The sequence below is a fragment of the Genypterus blacodes genome, unplaced genomic scaffold (genome assembly GCF_046128005.1).
Source record: "Genypterus blacodes isolate CSIRO-AG114 ecotype Tasmania unplaced genomic scaffold, CSIRO-AGI_Gbla_v1 ptg000133l_1, whole genome shotgun sequence".
Taxonomy (NCBI): domain Eukaryota; kingdom Metazoa; phylum Chordata; class Actinopteri; order Ophidiiformes; family Ophidiidae; genus Genypterus; species Genypterus blacodes.
In genome coordinates, this window is record NW_027466935.1 from 585,236 (window position 1) to 607,135 (window position 21,900).

At 40.8% G+C, this 21,900-nt stretch overlaps 1 protein-coding gene across 3 annotated transcripts; it reads right to left on the minus strand.

Moving 5' to 3' along the window:
- Window positions 1-581: 581 nt before the first annotated feature.
- lhx3 (LIM homeobox 3) lies at window positions 582-8,816 on the minus strand. Of its 3 annotated transcripts, XM_076164125.1 has the most exons (7): window positions 8,747-8,816; window positions 5,971-5,976; window positions 4,395-4,566; window positions 4,079-4,281; window positions 2,283-2,434; window positions 1,185-1,356; window positions 582-1,003 (listed from the first exon to the last, which is right to left on the minus strand). In XM_076164125.1, exons 1-7 carry the CDS (start codon window positions 8,814-8,816, stop codon window positions 582-584), a joined length of 1,197 nt encoding a protein of 398 aa, XP_076020240.1. The 3 variants fall into 3 exon arrangements, with proteins under 3 accessions (XP_076020240.1, XP_076020241.1, XP_076020239.1); XM_076164126.1 differs by lacking the exon at window positions 5,971-5,976; XM_076164124.1 differs by lacking the exons at window positions 5,971-5,976; window positions 8,747-8,816 and adding an exon at window positions 6,521-6,620.
- Window positions 8,817-21,900: the final 13,084 nt, after the last annotated feature.

Sequence of the window (21,900 nt, forward strand, 5' to 3'; positions counted from 1 at the left end):
AATGTACAAAGTTCTAATATCTGGGTTTTTATTCATGTCCAAGGAGGGGTTTGTATAAAAATAAAGTCTCCACAGTGATAAACCATTATATATAATAGACATTTGGCAACAACCAGACATTTAAAGACTCTGAATTTTGAACCAAATTCTGCACATTTTAGAAAATGACGACCACTGAAAGGAGATGAAAATAGAGTGGAAATCCAAATGACTGATGTCTGCACTGAGTCTCTATGTTGTTCTGAAAAAGCTTATAGCAACATCTGAAAACTCCTATTTTTTGCCAGACTCATTGCTTATAAATACAATTTTTTTTAATATTGCAGGACTATTTTGAGGCCAAGTGCTTTTCATGAAGGACATTTCCCCTCTTTCGACATTTTTATCTTTGTCATCTATATCACAGATATTGACAACAAGAAGGTGTTGGAATCCAGTGAGATTGAACTATTAACTGTCCATTCTAGTCTTTTATATAATCACTTCCCTTTTGACTAATTTTTCCAATTCTTAAAATGTGATTTGAAAAAAAAACCCCAACAAAAACAAATAACATCTCCAATGTCTCACGGCAGATGCGATCAAAACTGCCCATGGTCCACTTCGTCCAGCCAGGAGGCCGGACTGGCAGGGAAGTCCGGGTAGCCTCCACTGCTGCCAGTGGAGATGTCCGAGCTGGGTCCATTGGCTCCCCCCATGGAGACCCTTACAGCGGGGCCGCCTCCCTGGGTCATGATCGAAAGGCCCGAGTCGGGGTAGACCAGGTTTGAGATGAGAGGCTGGTGTCTGGGTAGCGCCGGGAGCGACCCCGGCGACTGCGGAAGGCCGTAGGGGCTGCTGGAACGGATGTCGTGGAACTGGTCTTGAGAGGGGAGGACGCCGTGTTCCAGAGGGAAGGAGCCGTGGTTGTTGCCCCCTTGGCGGCCCCCCATGCCGGGAGAGGTCTCGCTCAGGCCACTGTAGATGCCATTAGTGTGACTGAGGTCTGACATAGGCGGTTCATCTGTGCAACAAGGACAATTTGTTATTATTGACAGACATGACATCAGTCACACTGCTAAACATCTATAGTCTCTACATCTGGGACCTGAAAAATGTCTCTATATTCTACTTCAGACAAACCTGGTCTATTATTCATATTTATTGATTGAAGGATTTCAATTTGCAAACCGGGATTCACTGACCTGTAAAGGAAACCTCAGCATCACTGTCCATGCCCTCCTCCTGTATGCTGTCTTTGTCTGATTTGGAGCTTCCCCGTGACCTCTTCATGTTGCGGAAGTACTGTCCCCACCTCTGCCGCCCAGCGTCTTTCTTCAGCCGTTTCTCTTTGGCTCGCCTGTTCTGAAACCACACCTGGAGGGAAAGAGGAGGACAGAATTTAGTCATCATACAGATCAGTTAAGACCACCTCCACTGCAAATGAAGTCTTTGTGCCTCCCTTGATGATTTCTTATTCTCTGCTTTTAGGAATGACAACTAAATGAATTTCCAAGGACGGTTTTATGTGTTTGTGAATACGAGTAAGGGTGTGAAGCAGTGACACTGAGCACTAATCCTGAGGCAGGCGTCCCCTACACCAGATTTATCATGCATTTAATTAACTCCACATGCAGCTACAAGTTGTCCTTACCTCAGGGAGCGGACAGGGCAGAACTTCACGTTTGCCACTTTGGCCCGTGACTTCAATTATTCAAATCTTTAACATTTTTGGTCTGATCTATAAATTTAACTTGCTGCTTTTGAACGCACGAATCACACATTACATCTTGCAAATCCGATGGAATCTACAAACAAAGACCACAAGCCTTTGCAAGAAATTGGAGCTTATACACATTTAATCCAATTCAGGAAAAGGGAAGAAGAAGCACTTTTACATATTCCTTAATGATATTCCACCCGGAGTGACCCCTCTTCACCCCTTTCCTTTGGCTGAATAATGAGCAGCATTTTAGTGGCTTCCCTCTCTACTTTTGTCCTTGCAAATAAAACAATATATATGACCACCACCACCTAGCAACCAGCGTGAGGCCCTTTCACAGACAATAAGCGAGGGGCCCTCTTAGCATTGTTAACGAGCTTGCACTTAAACCGTTCTGACTTTCACGTAGACTTCATTTTACTCCATCTAGCCGTAAATTCCCCCCCAACACACACCTCTACGCACACACACACACGTTAATCCGGTTTCGGGCTTGTGCCATTTTAGTCACAATTGTGCCTTGATAATGAAGTGAGGACACTAATGGAAGAGCCACTTAATGGATATTAATATACTTTACCTGCACCACCCGCATGTCCAGCCCCGTTTCTGATGAGAGCTGCTCCCGGACGTGTCGGGCAGGTTTGGGAGAGTTATTGTAAGCGTTCTTCAGGGTTTCCAGTTGTTTTGCGGTGATGGTTGTTCGTGGCCTTTTTGCAGTCGAGTCTGCTTCTGAAAGACAAATGGACAACAACACAATATAAGTCATCCATCCATTAAGAAGCCCGATGTCCCAAACACAATGAGGAATTAAATTTACAAAAAAATAATTCCAATCTTTCCATTATTCTGGTGAAAGATAATACTTTCTAAATTCAACATAATAATTGCAAGTAATTATTTTTTGAAGAATTAAAATACTACTTTCTGCAAGGGAATCTTGGGGTTGTATGACTGAATAAAGCACAGCATTTTAAGGGGTTAATAACCTCTAAAATCTTTCATAATCACGGGCCGCAAAGCTCCAGTCACTTGCAAATCCACATTTCCAATTTAAAATGAATCGATAAATTCTCCTTCGCCTGCACACCAAAATCAGACATAATATGCATAAGTGCATCCTGTCTGCACATCTGTGAGCCAGCACAGCAAAATATACAAGACCCATCATCCAAATGGACGTCGCCCAAGTAATTGCACCCTCTCATTAGTAAAATAAACGTGTGTGTTTTTGGTGAGAATTTGTGTTAAGTCTTTGCGTATAAATCAGCGCTTGGTGTTAGAGCAGTAAATTCAAACAAACAGATGGGGGAGATAAAAACTGGACCATCGTCGTGTCTGGCCTGTCAGGATCACAGCCTATACTGGGATGTGGGTAAAGGTTGTTGGGTTTATAGCATGGAAGCTGTATGAGAGAAACTACTCAGAAACTAATACTAATACTTATAATAGCGATTTTGCAGTATAGTATAAATGGTGTATTGATAATATTTTCTGATAAGCTCTTATGATCGAACCTAAAAATAAATGATATCTATTTAATATACAATATTGGTAGATAGCAGATATGTTTGATAGGGTTAACTGTGAAAATGGACAAAACAATAATCAACACACGAGTCTAAGTCATAGTGACATAATAAGGAAAATCACCTCGGTGCAAAATTGTACAAAACTGGCCAGAAAATACACTAAAACTATACAGACACAGCAACTATTTTAGATTATTCAAAATAATAAAGGCAGTGGAAGACATAAAAATGGTGCTTCACTCCAAAAAGTACTGTTTTGTGTTCTTGAATGAGTCATTTTGAAAGCTCCAGGCCTAAATGACTGCCCATCTTGTTGCATCTGTCATAGCAGGAAGCGCTCAGGTGCGTTCCATTTAGCTGTAAGTGCCTTGCCTCTGGTTTACTGGGCGCTGTTGGCTCGCTGAGACAATTAAATGGAACTGAGCCATTATTCATTTTATTAGTTACACTTGTGCTCTCCTTGCAATGTGACATGTCAGTGTATTTAAGCATTTCAATAACTACCCTGGGAATTTATGTGAATATAGGAGGACAAAGTGTCATAATTTGGATTTATATACATGAAATAAATAACACTGCCTTGATTTCTTAAAATATATCAACATATATAACACATTGGATCAAATCTCTCACTCTCTCTCTCACACACACACACAGGGGTGGTTGCTATCGATTGGATGACGCACAATCACGTCATTACACCACAGATGCGTCAAAATTAATGGCCGATCTCATCTCATTGTTATTGTCTTTGTCACATCAAATCCTCATCGCGGTCATTCATTCCCAAATAGAATTCCAAACACACTTGCGCATGCGCACTATTCCCAAAGGCCTCTCTCACCTCTCTGTTTGGCGGTCTCGTAGTCGGCCTTGCACACCAGCCTGCTGTCCTCCATCAGGTAATACTCGTCGCCCGTCGCCAGCTGCCTCTTGCACACGACGCAAGCGAAACAGTGCAGGTGATAGACGAAGTCCTGCGCCCTCCGGACCACCTGCGTGGGGGGGATCCCCTGCTGACACGCCGCGCATTTGGTCCCGAATCTCCTTTACGGGAGGTAGAAAGTTTCCATCAATCCACTGCGTTTTCCCCACACATAAAGGCTTTTTTTTTTACGCCATTTTAAGATACTGCGTTTGTTTTGCGCATTTATACTCACTTAAAGAAGTCGTCTTTGCAGTAAACGCTGTCGCCCCGGCTGAAGCATTTGTCCGCCAGTTGGGCCTGACAGTCGCTGCATTTCAGACACTTGCTGTGCCAGTGGCGATCCAGCACTTTGAGGATGAAACGGTCTACGATGTGCTGGTTGCAGCCGGCGCATACTGGGATCTCTGGAGGAAACAACAGAGAATAATAGTTTAGTTCATCCACAGGTCATAAGATGAGCTAAATATGTTTAAAAGCACCAAGAGCACAGAGAGGAAACAACAACAATAACAAGCAGCGCTCCCTTATAATTATGCACCGTTCCTCCCATTCGTTCGATCATTTTAACAAAGCAGAAGACAAAATAAAAGCCCAATACATTGCGCAATAACTGTACTTTTAATTGCTCCAACTAATTTCTGCCTTCTCAAACATGTTTTTATAACATTGCTGTATATTATTATGATAAAACAGAACTTAAAACACAGTCAATCTATATTTTATAAACGCTATTTCAATTCATTTATATTCAATTAATGTCCCAGTCAACCAAATTAGATAAGTGAAATATATGTCGATCAAATTATAATATTTTCTATTCTCACCACCACTACAACAACAATCATCATCACCACCACTAATCGTCATCATCATGATCATCATTAAGAGGAAGTTTCTTATGAATACTAAATAGTAATAATAACTCATCTTAGTGGTGAAGACTTCCATTTCCCTCACACTGATTCATTCAATTACATATTCAAAAATAAATAAATATCTAACAGTATAAAGCAACATGATTTTAAGTCCATGTGTTGAAACAGGGTAGGGGGCGTGTTTACGATTATAATAAGTGATTTACTAACAAAGACATTTTTTAGAAGAAGTTAAAACAATAAAATGGTTGGTCATGTATATTATATATATACAGCATATAATAGTGAAGGGTCAAACATTTGTCAAGAGCAAAAATTAATGCGTTACAATGTTGCAGGAATATAACGTTTATCAATTCTTTAGATTAATACAGCAAAGAATAAAGACTGATAGAAGCCACGGTGACGACACGGTTATCTGTACATTTTTACTTTTTATCCATTTATTTTATTTTTTGTTATGAATAAGAGTTGATCCGTGGTCAAAGCGCTAAACTATGCATAAAGCAGTTATCAATTCCTTATAATCATCAGCAGCCTATAGATAAGAAGCTCATTCAGCTCAGCTCAGGCCCACGTCATCATAAAAACATTTTCAGCCAACAAATACAAAGTTACATTATCATTTTGGGGGAAATGTTAAGATAAGATCGGAAACAACTGGAAATAATGGCGACCTGAATGCAACTCATTTAAAACAAGTAGCACCACTTCATACGTCATCTGCCAGCCGACTGAGGAATCGCGTTGCTATTGTTCAGTTATGGACGATTCATCAAATATTAACGCGTCTTTTCTCCTTTGGCATCAGCAGAAAAGCCGCGCACAAGTGCGGTGGGAGCCGCGTCGAGAACAGGTGGATCCAAGTCATCTTTAATTCAGAGGTGCAGTGTAAAACTAGAAAGCAGCGTCCTGTGGTCTCACGGTAACAACCTGCAGCTCAACCCTGCTCGGAATATTACTAAGAAAATTACTCTTCAATTCCAATGTAAATCACTTACACACTTACGTTCATAATCTTACACCACTCTGGACGTTTCAAGCGTCACAAAAGCACTCACTCGTAAATTAAGTTACTGATTTCTAGTGTACATTTGCACCTTCTGGGCCCTTAATTCGAAATTTCAATAATCGTTCCAAGTCAATAAAGGTTCATTCCCAATGCGTAAAATGCGTAAAAGTTGCGTTGTGGACATTTCGAGCAACGAAAACTGCACGTCTGTAACAGGTGAGACAAGAAAGCTAATATATTTAGGAGTGTATATGCTTATATTATAATATATATAAACATATTTTAGGAGATAATATTAATAAATGATAGATTAGTCGTATTGGTAAAGGATAAAGACGCGTTATATTGCGTTGGCAGGTACAGTACGTTCTTAAATAAACGCAGCGTAACGCACAGATGCTCTCCACTGATCAAACATGCATCGATTAAACGCGAAACGAACAAATCGATCATATTTTCTCTTCACGTTACCTTTCCGTAGTTCCTCGCTGTGCGCCAGCAACGCGAGCAGCATCTCCGCGTTATTATTGTTCGCCCCTTTAGGACACTTACGCTCGCCGTGTCCATCCATTGCGCATAATTTACGCATACATCAGTGGAAAGCGTATATACAATATCCGATACCGCGGAAATTTGATGAGGCATAAACCAAAAAACAAATAAATAAACTGCGAATGAAAGCAAACTGTCTATGCCCGGTGGAGTTTCAGCCTTTCACTGGGCTGGATTACGCTGCGCCGTATCCCTTGGCGACGGGGGAGATAGATTAACATCACCTGCCTAAGTGTCTCACCCGGAAGAGGAAGAAGAGAGGAAAGCCAATAGAATTACAATGTTGTGCGATAACTCAATGAGTTACAATAACTCTGGACAAGTGCCTGCTGAATAAGAACATGTTCAGTAAAATACTCCACTCCTTCATTTATCTGAATTATATTTAATCTGACTCTCTACGCTAACAGGAGACACTGGAAACAGAGAGAAACTTGAGAATTTAACGCTTTATAGGCCCACAGCTTCGACAGCTTCGCTCTTATTTTATCACATCGTTTTTCCATGGTGCTTTTTTTATGAAGTTGTTTTTGTACTTCAATATAAATTAATCTTTACAACTATATTTTCTCACATGTTGCAAACTTTTGTAGCCTTAAACAAAATCCACATTTCAGCAAACACAGGTGTCACTTGAACTACTACTCCTTCTTTTTCCTACTACTGCTACGATTATTTCGATTATGTATGTATTTATTCTTCACAGTGTATTTCCTGTCGTAGTTTACACTCTTTGCACATCAAATGGAAGTTGAATTTGAACGCAACTATATTTAAACTGTATATCTGAGGTTTAGCTTCACACACACACACACACACACACACACACACCTCAAGCGTGCGAGTGCTCCCAAGACAAGTGTTTATTTAGGGGAGAGATTGGCTGTTCAATAACATGTTGATCGGGGCAACACCCCAATGAATTTTATTGACACTGATCTTTGGCACAAAAGAGCGCCTGGGGAAATCACGGCTAGTGCCACAGCCACGCGCGCCGCTGATGAATCTAAAATCAATGTCCTATTTGCCTGCACTTCACAAGTATATGAAAGACATTTTGGAGAAAGGTGACGCGCTTCATGGGTGCAAGCTCCCTTTTTACTTTTCAGCTTTGTAATCATTTTTTATAGGGTATCGATCGCTCACTTTTGAGGGGTGCAGACCGACAGTAATGTGACAACAAAGCGATAAAAATGGCCCATCACGGAAATGTGGTCAGTACGGGCCCAAAGAGAGAGAGAAATAGAGAGAGACGCAAAGGTGGGAGAATCAAGTGACGTCATTGTTAAAGTGAAATCAAATAAAAGGCTGATTTGACCCCCCCCCCCCCCAAAGAAAATTTGAATTAATTTCGGATTAGATTTGCACCTTTTCGTTAAACCGGTGAATGTCTTATATAGCTATATAAAATCTTCCCGTTCAAGCAAAACGATGACAACACCGATGACATAATCCACCGGTTATTCCATTCTGCCATACTGAGAGATGTGATCCGATCAGCAGCCCCCAAACCTCACGTGTCCCACCTGTCAGACAGAGGAACGTGACACCTGTTGAGCCGTTATAGTGCCGGCGGCAGGGGGGGCGAGCTGCTCTCCTCCCCCGCACCTGAACGCCTCACGCCGGGCTAAGGGGATCCGGTGGTCTCGCTCTGAGCTCCGACTTTGGACTGCATGCGGGGCGGCGGCGGGCGGGCGGTGTGAAATGACAGCACACGCGTGTAACATCTGTCGGTGTGAGTCTCCAACAATGAGAGCTCATTAGGGATTCATAACGTCTCCTTCACACAAGCGCGTCTAAAACAGCCTGAATGCAACCACACGGACTGTTTTTGGGTTCTAAACAACATAAAATTCCATCCGGTTATTGCCTCAGTTTGCTGATCCAAATAGGAAATAGTTAAGTATAATTGAATTTTTAAGCCTGAAGTCACCAAAGCAGTTTCATGCATGTAATCCCGCTTTCCCGCTGTGCTAATTTGCGGCATTATCCTCAATTTCACGCTTAATTGTGACCCATTACTGAACCACAGGGAAGCAGTTTAAGCGTAAATGCTCTCTAAGGAATCATTTGTCCATCTATTTAACAATTAGAACTTAAATGCCATATATATGATATTCACAAAGCTCATTGCAGGTGCCTTACCTTGGCCTGAGCCGTACCGGGAGTAATTCCCGGTGTTTTGACAGCTTGACCCCGGGTGTTCAAGCAACATAGTGACGACGCTCCGATGTTGCTGCTCGAATCAGCCCAACGTCTGTATATGATTCTGAGATGACAAACAAGCCCAGAAAAGGAGGCGGGTTCGACCCGATCTGGTGATTTATCCTTTTGAGGACAGATGGTGCGTTCAGTTCTCTCAAGACAGCAGCTCGACTTCTGCAAAACAGCGAGGTGGAAGGAGGAAAAGATGTCCGTCGATCGTTCTCCACTGGAAACTTTGGAATATGCGAGGAAGTTACTGTGTTGATCCCGCGTTGCTCTGGTAGTTGAGGTGGAGATGATGGTGTCTGACTAGAACCAACGTCAGATAATGTATAGAAGGCGCCCGGGGCCGCCTGGGAGTTTTGACCGCAAACTCCAGAGACAACAAGAGTGGGAGGAGAGCGATGCCTCTGTCCAGGGTGCTGAAAAGGGGGAGTCTCTCTAAACGGACCGGAGGCGTGTGTGGTGCGCCTTTATCGCCCCCCCCCCCCCCCCCCCCCCCCCCCCCCCCCTCACACACACACCCACACACCCACACACACACACACACACACATACACACACACACACCCGCCTGTCTTATCTATGTCGCGGGTGCACGTGTCAGTCTTTCAAGGCGCACAATGGGGCAATCGGACATTGTTGTAGTGCGTTTCCATCGCTGCGTCTCTCTTTTGTTTGGTTATAAATAGACCTGCACGGAGCGTCAACGTCCCCCAGACTATTAAACTAAACACACTGCATGATTTGTTTAAGTTTCACAATCAATGAATATATGATACATAATTTTGATGAATGTCATTTCAGATCTTTCCTTTAAAAAGTAACAGTTTCATGAACCTTACATTAATTGCCTTTTTTTTCTTTCTTTCTTTTTCTTTCTTTCTTTCTTTCTTTCTTTCTTTCTTTCTTTCTTTCTTTCTTCCTCTCTGCATGCATTCCATTTGACAATCATGACCACAACACACTGTAACTACTCTGACTAGTCCTACAGCTTTGATTCAATTTTACTCACCCAGCACGCTGGCCCGCAAGTGGTTTAAGCCAATTAGGTCCAATCTATTCATTAGTCCACGCAGGGCAATTAGACCTCCAAACTGGGAAAGAAACCAACCAGCTTTTCCATCTTCTATATATACTGAATTGTCCCTATACAGTCACAGGAATGCAAATCTGTTTTGCTGCTGTTTATTTGGTTAGATATCAGGATTAGAGGTTTAGTGTTTTGATGGGCAGCCTATCTCTGATCAAACTCAGTCTGGATCTTTATGCAGATTACTTGAAATCATCAGGAAGGAGCCACTCACAGGAACGACCCTAAAGCATTTGTGTAGCATTAAAGGAGCTTAAACTCCAAGCACAACAACAGGCTCTCCTGTTGACTGCATGCTTCATTTCCTTTTCACTCACTGAAAGAGCCCGTTCCTCTATTTCCCCCTCTTAGGTTTCTGTGCTGTTATACATGTTTAACTGAAGGGCAATTCTGTGTTTCTCCCTTCATGCCTTCCAACCTCGGGCATGAATATCACAATGAGACCACTTCTGATACATGCACGCTCAGGCTTTTATGCTGGTTTGTTGAGCATCATCACAGAAGATTGGTGAAGTGTTAGCACACCTGAGTCCTACTCAAGAGAGCAGCTTCAATCAGCCGTTAATGGTCCTTGGCGTTTTCACCTGTAGAACCTGGTTAGAATTTGAATTTATGCAGATTCAATAGATTGACAAGAGGTTTGTGGAGCAGACAAACCTTGGTTGTCAGTCAAACTGGAGGGTTAGTTCAAAAGACTGAATGTTTAGCTATGAAACCTCTAACTCAAATGGCTGCACTTCACTGATGCAATATGTTTATGAAGATGTACTTTAGGATGAAATGCAAGGAATAAAAAGGATCAATGATAACTGAACTTGTCTTGTCTTCAAAGCTTCAAGAAGAACAATCAACACATTCAAGTGTATGACTTTTTGCATTTACTCAAGAGGACGTTTAATACTGATATGCATCATAATGTTTCATTTTGTTGAATGTCAAAGAAAAATACCTGGTAAATACCGGGAATATATCAAAAACGTCCTACCTAAAATTTTGGACGATAGTGGTTTACTTTCTTGTTCTCGTTGATAAAATGTACCGACTCCATTTTAATGTAAATATGAAACAATTATGTATGTGTATGACATTTTTGGATACATTGTGGCAAAGTACAAGTTAGAGATATTATTTTACTAGCTGTTTTCTGTAACCCTTTAGAATGTTGTGGGAAAAATAATAATTACAAATCTTAGAATCTTTGGGTGGGGGTTGTTTATACAGTAGCACTTAAAGTTTGTGAAAGCGACGATGCATCATCAGTAACTGTATTAACTGGACATCATATAAATGATGCAGTTTTTGCAAAATCAGCCAAAACAGAAGAGCCAAGAGCAGTTATAGCATGGACCACAAATCTAAGCGCATTAACTAAAAAGACTGAAACACTGATGAGGAACAATGAAGGAAAGGAAGACAGATTTCCAAGTGTTACGGTTTGGTTTCCAATCCTTAAGTGGATCATTTCCTGAGCTCAGAAATGAGTTAAATTTGTAGAAAACATGCATGTGTGGAAGATCATGATCTTGGTTGTGTGAATGTATGCAAATCTATATGTGCATTCCTGAGTTATACATCTATGGTACAATCCCTTGTGTGTGTATTTGTAACTACTTGTGCACAAGTGAGTTGGGCAACCTATAGTGAGGCTGCGGGGGGTCTGTGTGCACCCATGCCACCCCTCTGACACCAGGCTGCCATTGTGTTACTGTCACGATCAATCATGTCCTCTAAAGGCCGGCCTTGTCCTGGAGGGAGGGGACCAATCACACGCCTCATTACCCAGGCTTGGTTACTCCTGGCCAGGGCAGTCCCAGGACACCTCAGCCTGTTGCTGTCTGGAGGAAAAAAGACCAAGACAGAGAGAGAGAGAGAGAGAGAGAATGTAAACATGTCACTGTGACTCAAACATGGAAGAAGAATGGCTTCTGATGAGTATGAATATGTCTAAGAACAGAGGTCAAAAGCAGACTTAACATTATGCATATATATAAACAATTTTTCAGTCTGGTCTAAAGCAGCTGCTGTTAGATTATGTGAGTTTACTCATACTAAATCAAGGGATTCAACCAATGTCATGAGGTAGTAGGTGGTGTAGATATCAGCCATAAGTTTGGATCAGTTGCAGGACAAAACTTATACTTATACTACTTATACGGTACTTTGCAACTCGGCACACTGAGATTTACCTCCTAAAATGAGTTATCAAAGCACCGTTTTGGCCGCTGTTTGCCTGACGAAGACCTTCGCTTTAATATATTGTGGCCACAAAAATGGCCTGGCATGTGCAGTATTCAGTTAACACCAACCACCCACTCATCCATTGTGATGAGGTACTTAAAATCCTTTATTTTAATGGTCACAGTCAGAGTGATAAATTAATGATGCATTCATGTGCGTCTGGTATATGTTAATGCTTGGATGGATATAGGACACTGAAGCTTTTCCTTCTAACAATGTTAATGACATTGAATCTACAAATTTTGGAACATGTGAAAACAAACTCGGGAAAATTCAGTAAGGAAGAAAAATATGAAGATTTTGGGTAATTTGCCCAAATATGGAGATGCATTTTCTCCACCTAAACCTTGCCTATCCACTCTTTCTCTACTGCATCCCCCTTCAGTAAGTGTACTTAGTTACTCTCTCCGTCTCTGCTGGTCATCACATTATTGAACACCTCTAAATCTACACTTGTCCTTTGAGCGACTCGTAGTTTCTAACCATCACAAACAGCTCTTATTGTTTTGAAATGGCTCCATCTGGCAAGGTTTCACTGACCAGGCCAGCCATGTCCAGCTCCCCCGGCAGCTGGCTAAACTGCCCAACCGCTTTTCTGCCTGGCCTGAGGAGTAACCGACACTCACACTCACCCTCACACACACACGCGCAGTTAACTGTCCCCCTGCCTGCCAGTCTTGGGGGTCATCTGGCTTGGGTCTAGAAAGGGGAGGGAGGTCGGAGAGTTTGAGGGATGCTGCGGGTTGGAATGGATGACACCATTTAGTCCTTTGTTATTCACCCCAGGAGAAGGCCGGGACGGAGAACCGGACAAATGGGTCAGAAGTGTTTAATTTTTGCTCTAAAAACAAACTGAAATGATGTTGAAATATGTTAAAATCAATAAAATGGATAGTGAAAAATGCTCTTAGCCAGTTTCAGTTTATTTGCCGCACTTCAATCTTATCACTTTATCTATCTAACTCAACAGCTGGCACTTACGGGTTGAATGCAGGTTCCATTATCCGTGCATGAGGGTGCTCTCTGGCTCCAGAAAAAAGGGCTGCCACCTCTGCCCGGCATCAACTCCTTTGAATATTGATATGCTAATGATGAACAACAGAGCAAACAAAGCCCGACTGAGACCACTGGAAACCAATACAATGGCCCCTCAGTCAGGCCGTGACACTTTTACAACCCAACATGTGTCCACGGTTTCACGCTCAGACAATAAAGGCCAACAAATGTCCGTCCCTTTTTAAACGGGGGGCTGGCGGTCCTCACTTCTTGACGGACCGTCTGGGGACTCGACTGGGTTTGTTAAAGGTTTAAACATGTCTTTGTCCAGGGTGGGAAATATCAGCTTTCCAGAGCAATGATGAGCCACCCCAGGGGCGGACATAATGCCGCCGGGAGGTCAGAGTTCAAACCTTTCAGGCAGGAGCTGAGGCTTGACCTAGCTTGTCTTTACAGATGTGGGCCTGCTGTGGGGTCTATCCGGCATGTCGCTGGTGGATAACAAGAGAAAGTGAAGCATTCCCGAAAGTTTAAAAGTGATCTGAGCTCTACACTTACTCTACATTTTAGTTCAGAATAAGCCAAACAAACGAAATCAGATCTCAAAACCATACCATTACCATTAACTCATATATGTTAAAATGTACGTGTTACAATAGCAATATATTGATAAAATAAGCAAACAAATCGAAGTTAAGACAGAAATATTCTAGAATTATAGCAATTTATTGTTATGTTTCCACTGTGGCTTTATAATTAAACTCATCCTGTAAACACTGTATTTACCCTATGAGATCATTGCAGTTTCAATCTACTTGTATTCTACCTCAGGGTCTATGTATAAAGTTACAACAATAGTATAAATAATACAACCTTCCTTCCTTCTCTCTATCTCTCTCTCTTCTCTTCCCTCTCTTTCTGTATAAAAAATTATTTCCAAAATATCCAACAATTCTAGCACAATGTCATGTTAAATGTTTGCTACAATAAAAACAAATAGCAAAACAAATAATTAAAATCACAACCACGGCTAAAACTGATCGTAACTGGTGAAAATGATAATATAACTGATTAGGTAACAATAGATAACAATAAAATGTAGTTTAATCACACATGCAAAAGAGCTCATTGTGAAATAAATGACTTACACCTGGATTAGAGCAGAATAGAATAACACACAACTAATATTGACTTTGGAAACGTGAATCAATGGTAATCAGAGCTGATGAAATAATTCTGTCACTAAATGCCAGTTTTTACTGATGTATGTCCATAAGGGCACGGAAAACTTGAGACAAAACTGTAAATCAGCAAGAAAGAGCCGCCGTAGCTCAATCTAAAGTTGAATTCCTGGATAGCTTCACAGAGGTCACAGGTGGCACAGGCTGTTTGTAATTGAACTCTAATTGAAATCTCCGCTCCGCCCCTCTTTCGCTATAAACCCCCCAGACACACACGCACACATACACACAAACGCACAGTGAGCTCGTGCCCCAATCTGCTTCAAAACAAAGACGGGAGCGGATGAGTTATCGCTCCTTCTCCCTGATTCTCCAACATGGGAAACTTCATGTTTTCCACACCAGCTGTTGCTCAAAATAGTGTTTTTGTCCCTCTGCATCCAAACAAACACACTCTCTCTGTTCACCCTTCCCAACGTCTTCCAAACTCTCAGCTGAGGACGGTGGAGAGACACGGACACTGATTAGCGAGTGTACAAGGCAGCACTGACCTGAGATGATGGATGTGATCATTCTCCTACAAAATGAATGTATTTATTATTAGTAATTTATTTGCTGATTAATCACACTCAGTGTCAGAGCACAGCAGACATCCTGCCTGCCGTACATATCACAGGGGTCAGCTGCTTAAAAGCTGGCATTCATCACTGTGTGGCTATTAGATGTCATTATTGCTGAGCTGGCCTGGATTCTGTAAATTACAAAACAATTCATTGGTAACACACATTCCAGAAGGACAGACCATCTTTTCCCACTTGCTTTGTATTTTTTAGAAAATAATACAATTCTGGGTTTGCTCTGACGAATATCCAAAATCTTCAAGGACTTTAAGGAGCCATATCCACAAATTCTTGTTTGGTTTTCTCCTTATACTGTACACCAGGTGGGCATGGGTGTGTGTTTATTCCTTTCTATTCTAAAGGGGCGGGGGGGAGCTGTAAACATTATGGATAAGAGGCGGCCTGGCACACGCCTGCCTGATGGCCGGTAATCCCATAGTCTCAGACTCCTGACCCACTTTCTTGGAGGAGCGTGACGGAGCTGCGGCCTCTTACAACAAGGAAGAGCCTCCAGACGCAGGCTTGGCGGGGTCGAGGAGCCCCCACTTTGTCAAGACAAAGGGCAAGACAGACTCTAGAGAAGACCCTAGAGCGCACTAAAACACTAATTCCTCACACCGATGCTTCTCTAATCCTGTCCAATAATGAATTCAGAAGACTTTCTTTGTGATTTTTTCATATTCATGGGTTAAGTTTGATAAAGGAGAATCTAATTCAGTCTGATTCAACCAGTAGCAGGAAGGAGAAGATGCTCCATTCCAAGTACATTGCATGTGATATTGGGTTTCAATAATAAACTTGACTTGACTTGATAAGTAGGTTACAAGTATCTTATCTTATCTTATCTTATTGTATCTTATCTTATTGTATCATATCATATCTTATCTTGTCTTGTCTTGTCTTGTCTTGTCTTATCTATCGTGATGGTAACACTGGGTGCTCCATCACTATGCAGATACAGTGACTCTGCTTTATTTGCCTGGAAATGGCACAATCAAAAACAAACAAACAAACAAACTCATTTCTTAATGAAACCACTAAATTAAGCGCAGATCATCCACTAACACAAAGGAAAATTAAAAGAACAGCTTCTCGCTCTCTTATCCCCTGAAGACTGACCGGCATCACGGCACGCGTCGAAGCCAAATAGGTCAACAAGTGCAGCATAGATGTAGCAGATAATATCACCTCCATACATATTCATTTATTTTAGTCACCACGCGTGCATTCTTAGTTTAGCTTTGTTGTTGTTGTTGATGGAAATTCCTCCCCACGCACACCATAATACACATGGCTCTTACTTCTCCCTTTATCTTAATCCTTGGCAGACTTTAAGTGTCTGGCATTGGGGGGCAAAATCCCAAACTGGAGAGCAGCGCGTTTGGAGACCTAATCCCCTTACACATAGACTCAAGCTGCCCTCAATTCACCTCTCACAAAGTAGGCCAAGAACAAGGAGCCACAGCAGAGGGAAGTAGCGTTGCATGGTAGACAGATTGAAACACACACACACACACACACATGCATACATACAGTAGACAGAAGCGTGGACGGATGGTATATAATCTTGTAGGAAAGACAGGAGACGAGACACGCTTTATGCCGAGCTGCTCCTTCTCGGACCTTTTCTTTCCTTGTGTTTGTCCCCAGATTAGACCCGAACTTTCTATAAGCGCACACATCTGCCTGGTGGTTGCAGCATGATAGGAGGGCGGCTGCGTATAAGCTGGGAACACAAATCAATAATTTTCTAAATCACAGACCCATATGCTGTTTTTGGCCTCTTGTCAGCTTGCACAGATTATAGAGTGACATGCTGTATGATTCATTTATTAATTCAGCCCCCGCCCTTTTAAAATCCATTTAATCTATGGCTGAAAAATAACCTTCACCAAAATCCGTTGGATATACGCCGAAATACAAACTTGGCGGGCATGACTGTCGCTGTCTCCATGGAGATGTGGCTCGATATCAATTAATGGCAGGTGTAACTGAAGACGTGTCAGCGTCGGACAGTGATTTAGGTAACTCTGCTACAGCACACATGCACTCAGTCCCAATAAATATAAATCAAATGTTCAATTTTGCAAAGAAGAAAGAGTTTAAATTGGCTTTTATCAGTCGGATTTGAACAATTTATTAATTATTTTCAACTGTATACCAAGAGAACATAAAACGTGCACAAAATTCTCCATGATTGGATACAAAACATTATTATTGTATCCTATAGTCTCCACCTGAATTGTGGAGATTCTAGAGCCATCTACTGGCAGTCAGGAGAAAATCCACCTATTGTCTCTTGCTGTTAATATTGATTACAGGATGTTTAAGTGTCAGATCACAGTAACATGCAGGACTTACAAAAATACAAAAATGACCCTTTCTGTCCATAAACGGTGAGACCAGTTTACCAAATGGGTGAAAAACAACAGAGGTTGAGACAAACTAAGGAGATTGCAGGCTTGTCGAAAATATTTCTGCATTTAAAGACTTTTAAGGACACGACTAAGACTTCAGCTCCGCGGGAATCTTTAGGCATACTGAGGAACAACAGATTTAGATGCTCATCCGTTTGCTTTTCCCTCTTCCCTTCGATTCCCTTCCCTGCCCTCCCTTCATCGTCTCCTGAAGCACAGGATGAGTTCTGCAGAAGATTAGGTCTGATTTTTCCATTATGCAAATTGTTTTTGGCCTTCCCAGCCCTCTGTCGCCACTTATTTTTGCGGAGAGATCGCTTTATCATCCGTGGATAAAAGAGTTTCATCTATTGTATCACAGCTAGTCACATAGTGTGGGCCAGCCGCTGTGTTATCTCAGATATGAAAGAAACTGGATCAAAGCTGTTTGAGATCAGAGATAATTGTACTGTTGAAAGAAAGATAACTTTAAAGGTGGAATTATGCAGCGACACAGTTAATATATAAGATAACAGAGAATAATAAATTGATTTTTCACTCAGGCTCTGCTTACTTAATAACAAATGCCTGATCTTATTTTACATGGATGATGGTATATACATAGATTAAGCCTGTTTAACGCCACTTGACCTCTCATGTGAATCAGTCTGAAGATTACCTTTAATCTACTCCCCATTGAATTTATGATTTCCAATCTGCTTTAAATCAGTGGAGATTTACGTTCTTTTCTTTTCTGGAGCCAGGCAAGTCAACATTTTAGCTTTAGGTTGATTTTCAGGGTTTCGTTTGATATTCTGCTGAGTTCAAGGTTTCAGCTGACGAGTATAAGTGTGAATAATCGTGGGTGGATATGAAATATTATATATCTACTTCGCATTGCAGTTCATTTTCAAAGAGCATATTAGTCCATCTGTGTACATTTTTAGTGAAAATGTAAGTAGAGTAAGTAATTCAGAAAAAGTAAGGTCAACTTTTTCAGAATTTTGTCAATATTTTCAGATTTGCCCCAAATTCACACCAATGGATTCCAGGGCAGCCTGAAGGATGTGTCTGAAATGCTAACTTTGTAGCTCTTTCCTTGTCCAAGATTTGGGCTTTTAAGGTTTTCTCTAGTTTTACAACGATGACTTCGGCCATGAGTGAACCAATTGGATGGAAAGCTTCAATGCTCCATGAAGCTTCATCACTAATTTTTACATGTGCCTTTAATCAATCACGGATAACAGCACAGCACCCCCCACCACACACACTCAGACACACCTCTGTTTGCATGTTTGTGATCAGCTGAAGAAGATAAAAACACATTTTCAGGGCGAGAGTGTGACTTGGGGCTCTATTTGTGTGAATCCAATCCAACCTTTTGACCCGTCACACAACAGGTGCAACTAATTTAACATTGTAACCATCGTTAGTGTGATTAGCTGCACCTGTGCTTTCCTGCTGTATGGCTCATCCAAATGTCTCTTATGGGAATTTTTAATACTTTGTCTGTAGGGACCAAAAGGATTTCTTTCAAGTGTCAATGTGACTTTACACATCATAAAAAGGGACTAATTGTGATGAATTGATTCATAATCATAATTACTTTATTTTTTAATCATTGATACACGTCCAGATATGTTTTTTTGTTACATATTTTAATACAAATATGTATTAGAAAACCGCCTGTACTCGTAAAAAAATCACCAATCTGAAACTGAACTAAAAAAACTGAAAGAAAATGAAATGTTCCTTTTTTTCAGAATGGCCACACCAAAGTGACATTTCTTGTTTTTATTATTTTCATTTGACAGAGCTTTGGCATTTGGCAGGGAAAGCACATTATCAGTAATTATCATGAATAAAACATGAGGAATACTAATAAATATTTTTATATACACCCAATGTATTAAATAATTGAGTAAGGAAATGTGTGCTCCTCTTCATCGTCTGTGTCGATACATACAGTACAGACAGACAGATGGTTCTGTTTTGATCAAAAGCAGCGTTGGCACATGAAAGAGAAACAAGTTGGAGTTGCCCAGTTTAAATCTAAAATCAGCTTAGCTCAATCTCATTTTGCTTCAGTCATTCTTTGCTGTAATGAGCTGGTCTTAGCGCAGAAGATCCAACTCATATACAGCCTGGGGATTAAAGCAAAAACAGAAAAATAGAAAAGCAACGCAGGAGAAAACACCTTATAAACATAATATAAACAGAATATGAGGCGCTTACTGCTATGAATGAGGAAACAGTGTTGTATCAAAATGGTTTTCCAATGCAATAACGGTCTGTGGTCCTTTTATTCACTGCCAGATTGTTCTGTCACGGGAAACGAGTAGGAGTAAGACTAAGGCGCCTACAAAAATAATGTTTAGGATCAGGTTAACAGAAGTCCCTGAAAGGGCATGAAAGGTCTGGAACTCATTTCAATTAATTTCAATCCAAGGTAGGCAGAACAAAAACTGATCCACTTGGTAAACACAAGAGAACAACACACAGGATCACAACAACTTTAATATAGGATCGACATCGGACAATCAACATCTTTGAGTGAGATGATTATTTGTGTGATATCCTCAAAAACAACTTTAGATTGTTGTGATTTGTGCTTTTAAGTCATGCTGATCCTTTCATCTTATATGGCAGATCCAACATATATTCTTTCTTATTCTCTCTTTGTTGGTTCACACTTGATTTTCTTAGGTGTGTTACTGTGGTGGCTGATGGGGGGGTTGGGGAAATGAATTTTTAAATCTGATCTGTGTCTGGTTAAGTAGAGCGTCATAAACATATTCATCCTCTGCTGTCTACCAGTGGTGGAGTGTTGAAATCCCTAAGACTTAACAGGCTTTGTCACACCATAACAGATTGATATCTGACGTGTAGAAATGCATGTGTATGTGCTCTAGTGAGACAAACAGACAGACAGACAGACAGACAGACAGACTTCATTTGTAGTGCCTGTATACAAAATAATCTTCATTCAAATAGACATTCTTAATATTTGCTGTAGCAACTACAACACACTGAAAAAAGTCATTTGGAAGAACCAAATAGATTGAAACAACATAGCACATAATAAATAAGAGCCAAAGATCATAAAAATGCCTTCCCGTAAAAGAAAGATTGAAGAATTTAAAAGATGATCCTGACTCTGCCAGGCAAGTTGTTGCAAAGCCACACAGGCTTAGACTAGAAACACTGTGCAGTGCAGTACAAGAGCATTCATTCATTTACATCCTGAACCCTCAAGGTTTTAGTAGCAGACAAACATCATCACATTACATCTCTGATTGAATGCTGTCAAGTCATTGTTTTATTTTAAGATTTAAGAGTTAAGAAAGTTTATTCAAGTCATTTTGCATGCAATTGACAGCAATCACACGCAATTGAAATTTGTCTTATGAGTTGGTGGAAACAATAACGTTAACAGTAATCCAGCAAAATACCATGAACTACAGCCTAGAAGACACATTTGCGTCGAATCAACGCTTTTCAGTATTATTGCATCCTTATAGAATTTAATATCATTATTAGTATGCGTTCTTTCACATGTTCTTGCTTCCCCGAGACCCTGAATGGTTAAAAAACAACGCCTTGTCTGTCGTCGGGGCAATACTGACACTGTGTGGTAAAATTTGGTTAATGCAAGCACCTATAAAAGAATAAGGGACTGGGGCGCAACGTGTGTTTTTTTCTTGTTAAAATTTGAGAAGCCATTTGTCAGTGTCAGCAATTGAATATGTTTGACATTATCATATAGAATGAATGTGTCCAAATACGAAAATGTTAAATTGCAGTAAAATAGCAAGAGTGAATCAATTGTACAAACAGGAAAATCAGCACTTATCCGACACAAAATTATACATTTTAGGAATTACAAAGTACGAATCAATCATACATCTCTGACACCCTGAAAAATTGGATTAAGGAAGGAAACGCCTTTAGTGTTATAATTCAGTGGTGAAATGTCGCCCTCTTGTGGTAAAATGTGGTTACTGCAGGAGCTCACCATAGCGGATGTCCTGTACTTTTGAGAATCTTTCCCAATGAGACAGATATGAGCCACATCTCAATACTCTATGCTCAACTACATCTCCATTGCAGTTTCGTGACTGGAACTTGAAGTCATTCTGCCAGGCATCTTCAGCTCAATTCCAGTAATGTGATCAGCTTGCTCTTTGTCATTAAAAGTCGAAAATCAGTCATATTGATATAACTATTTGACGTCCAATGGCTATATTGTATCAATGTATTGCTGTAATGGGATATTCCTTGTTAATATTGTGAAAATAACTAAAAATGACAATAAAAATGAGAGAATGAATGCCAGGAGGTACAATCAAAAGTAGATTGTCAGTTAGTTGATCTTGGTGAATTGTCCCGCCCATATTTGACTCACAAATCACTGATAATAGAATGGGCTTGAAGACACACCAATGCCAGTTCTTGTAGTGGTTTAAGCTGCAGCTGACTCAACAGATACATGTGAGGAAAAGCAGAACAAAACTCACCTTCATCGTGTAAACCTTGTTCTGGTTTGATGTGATTTTTGTCAGGAAAACAT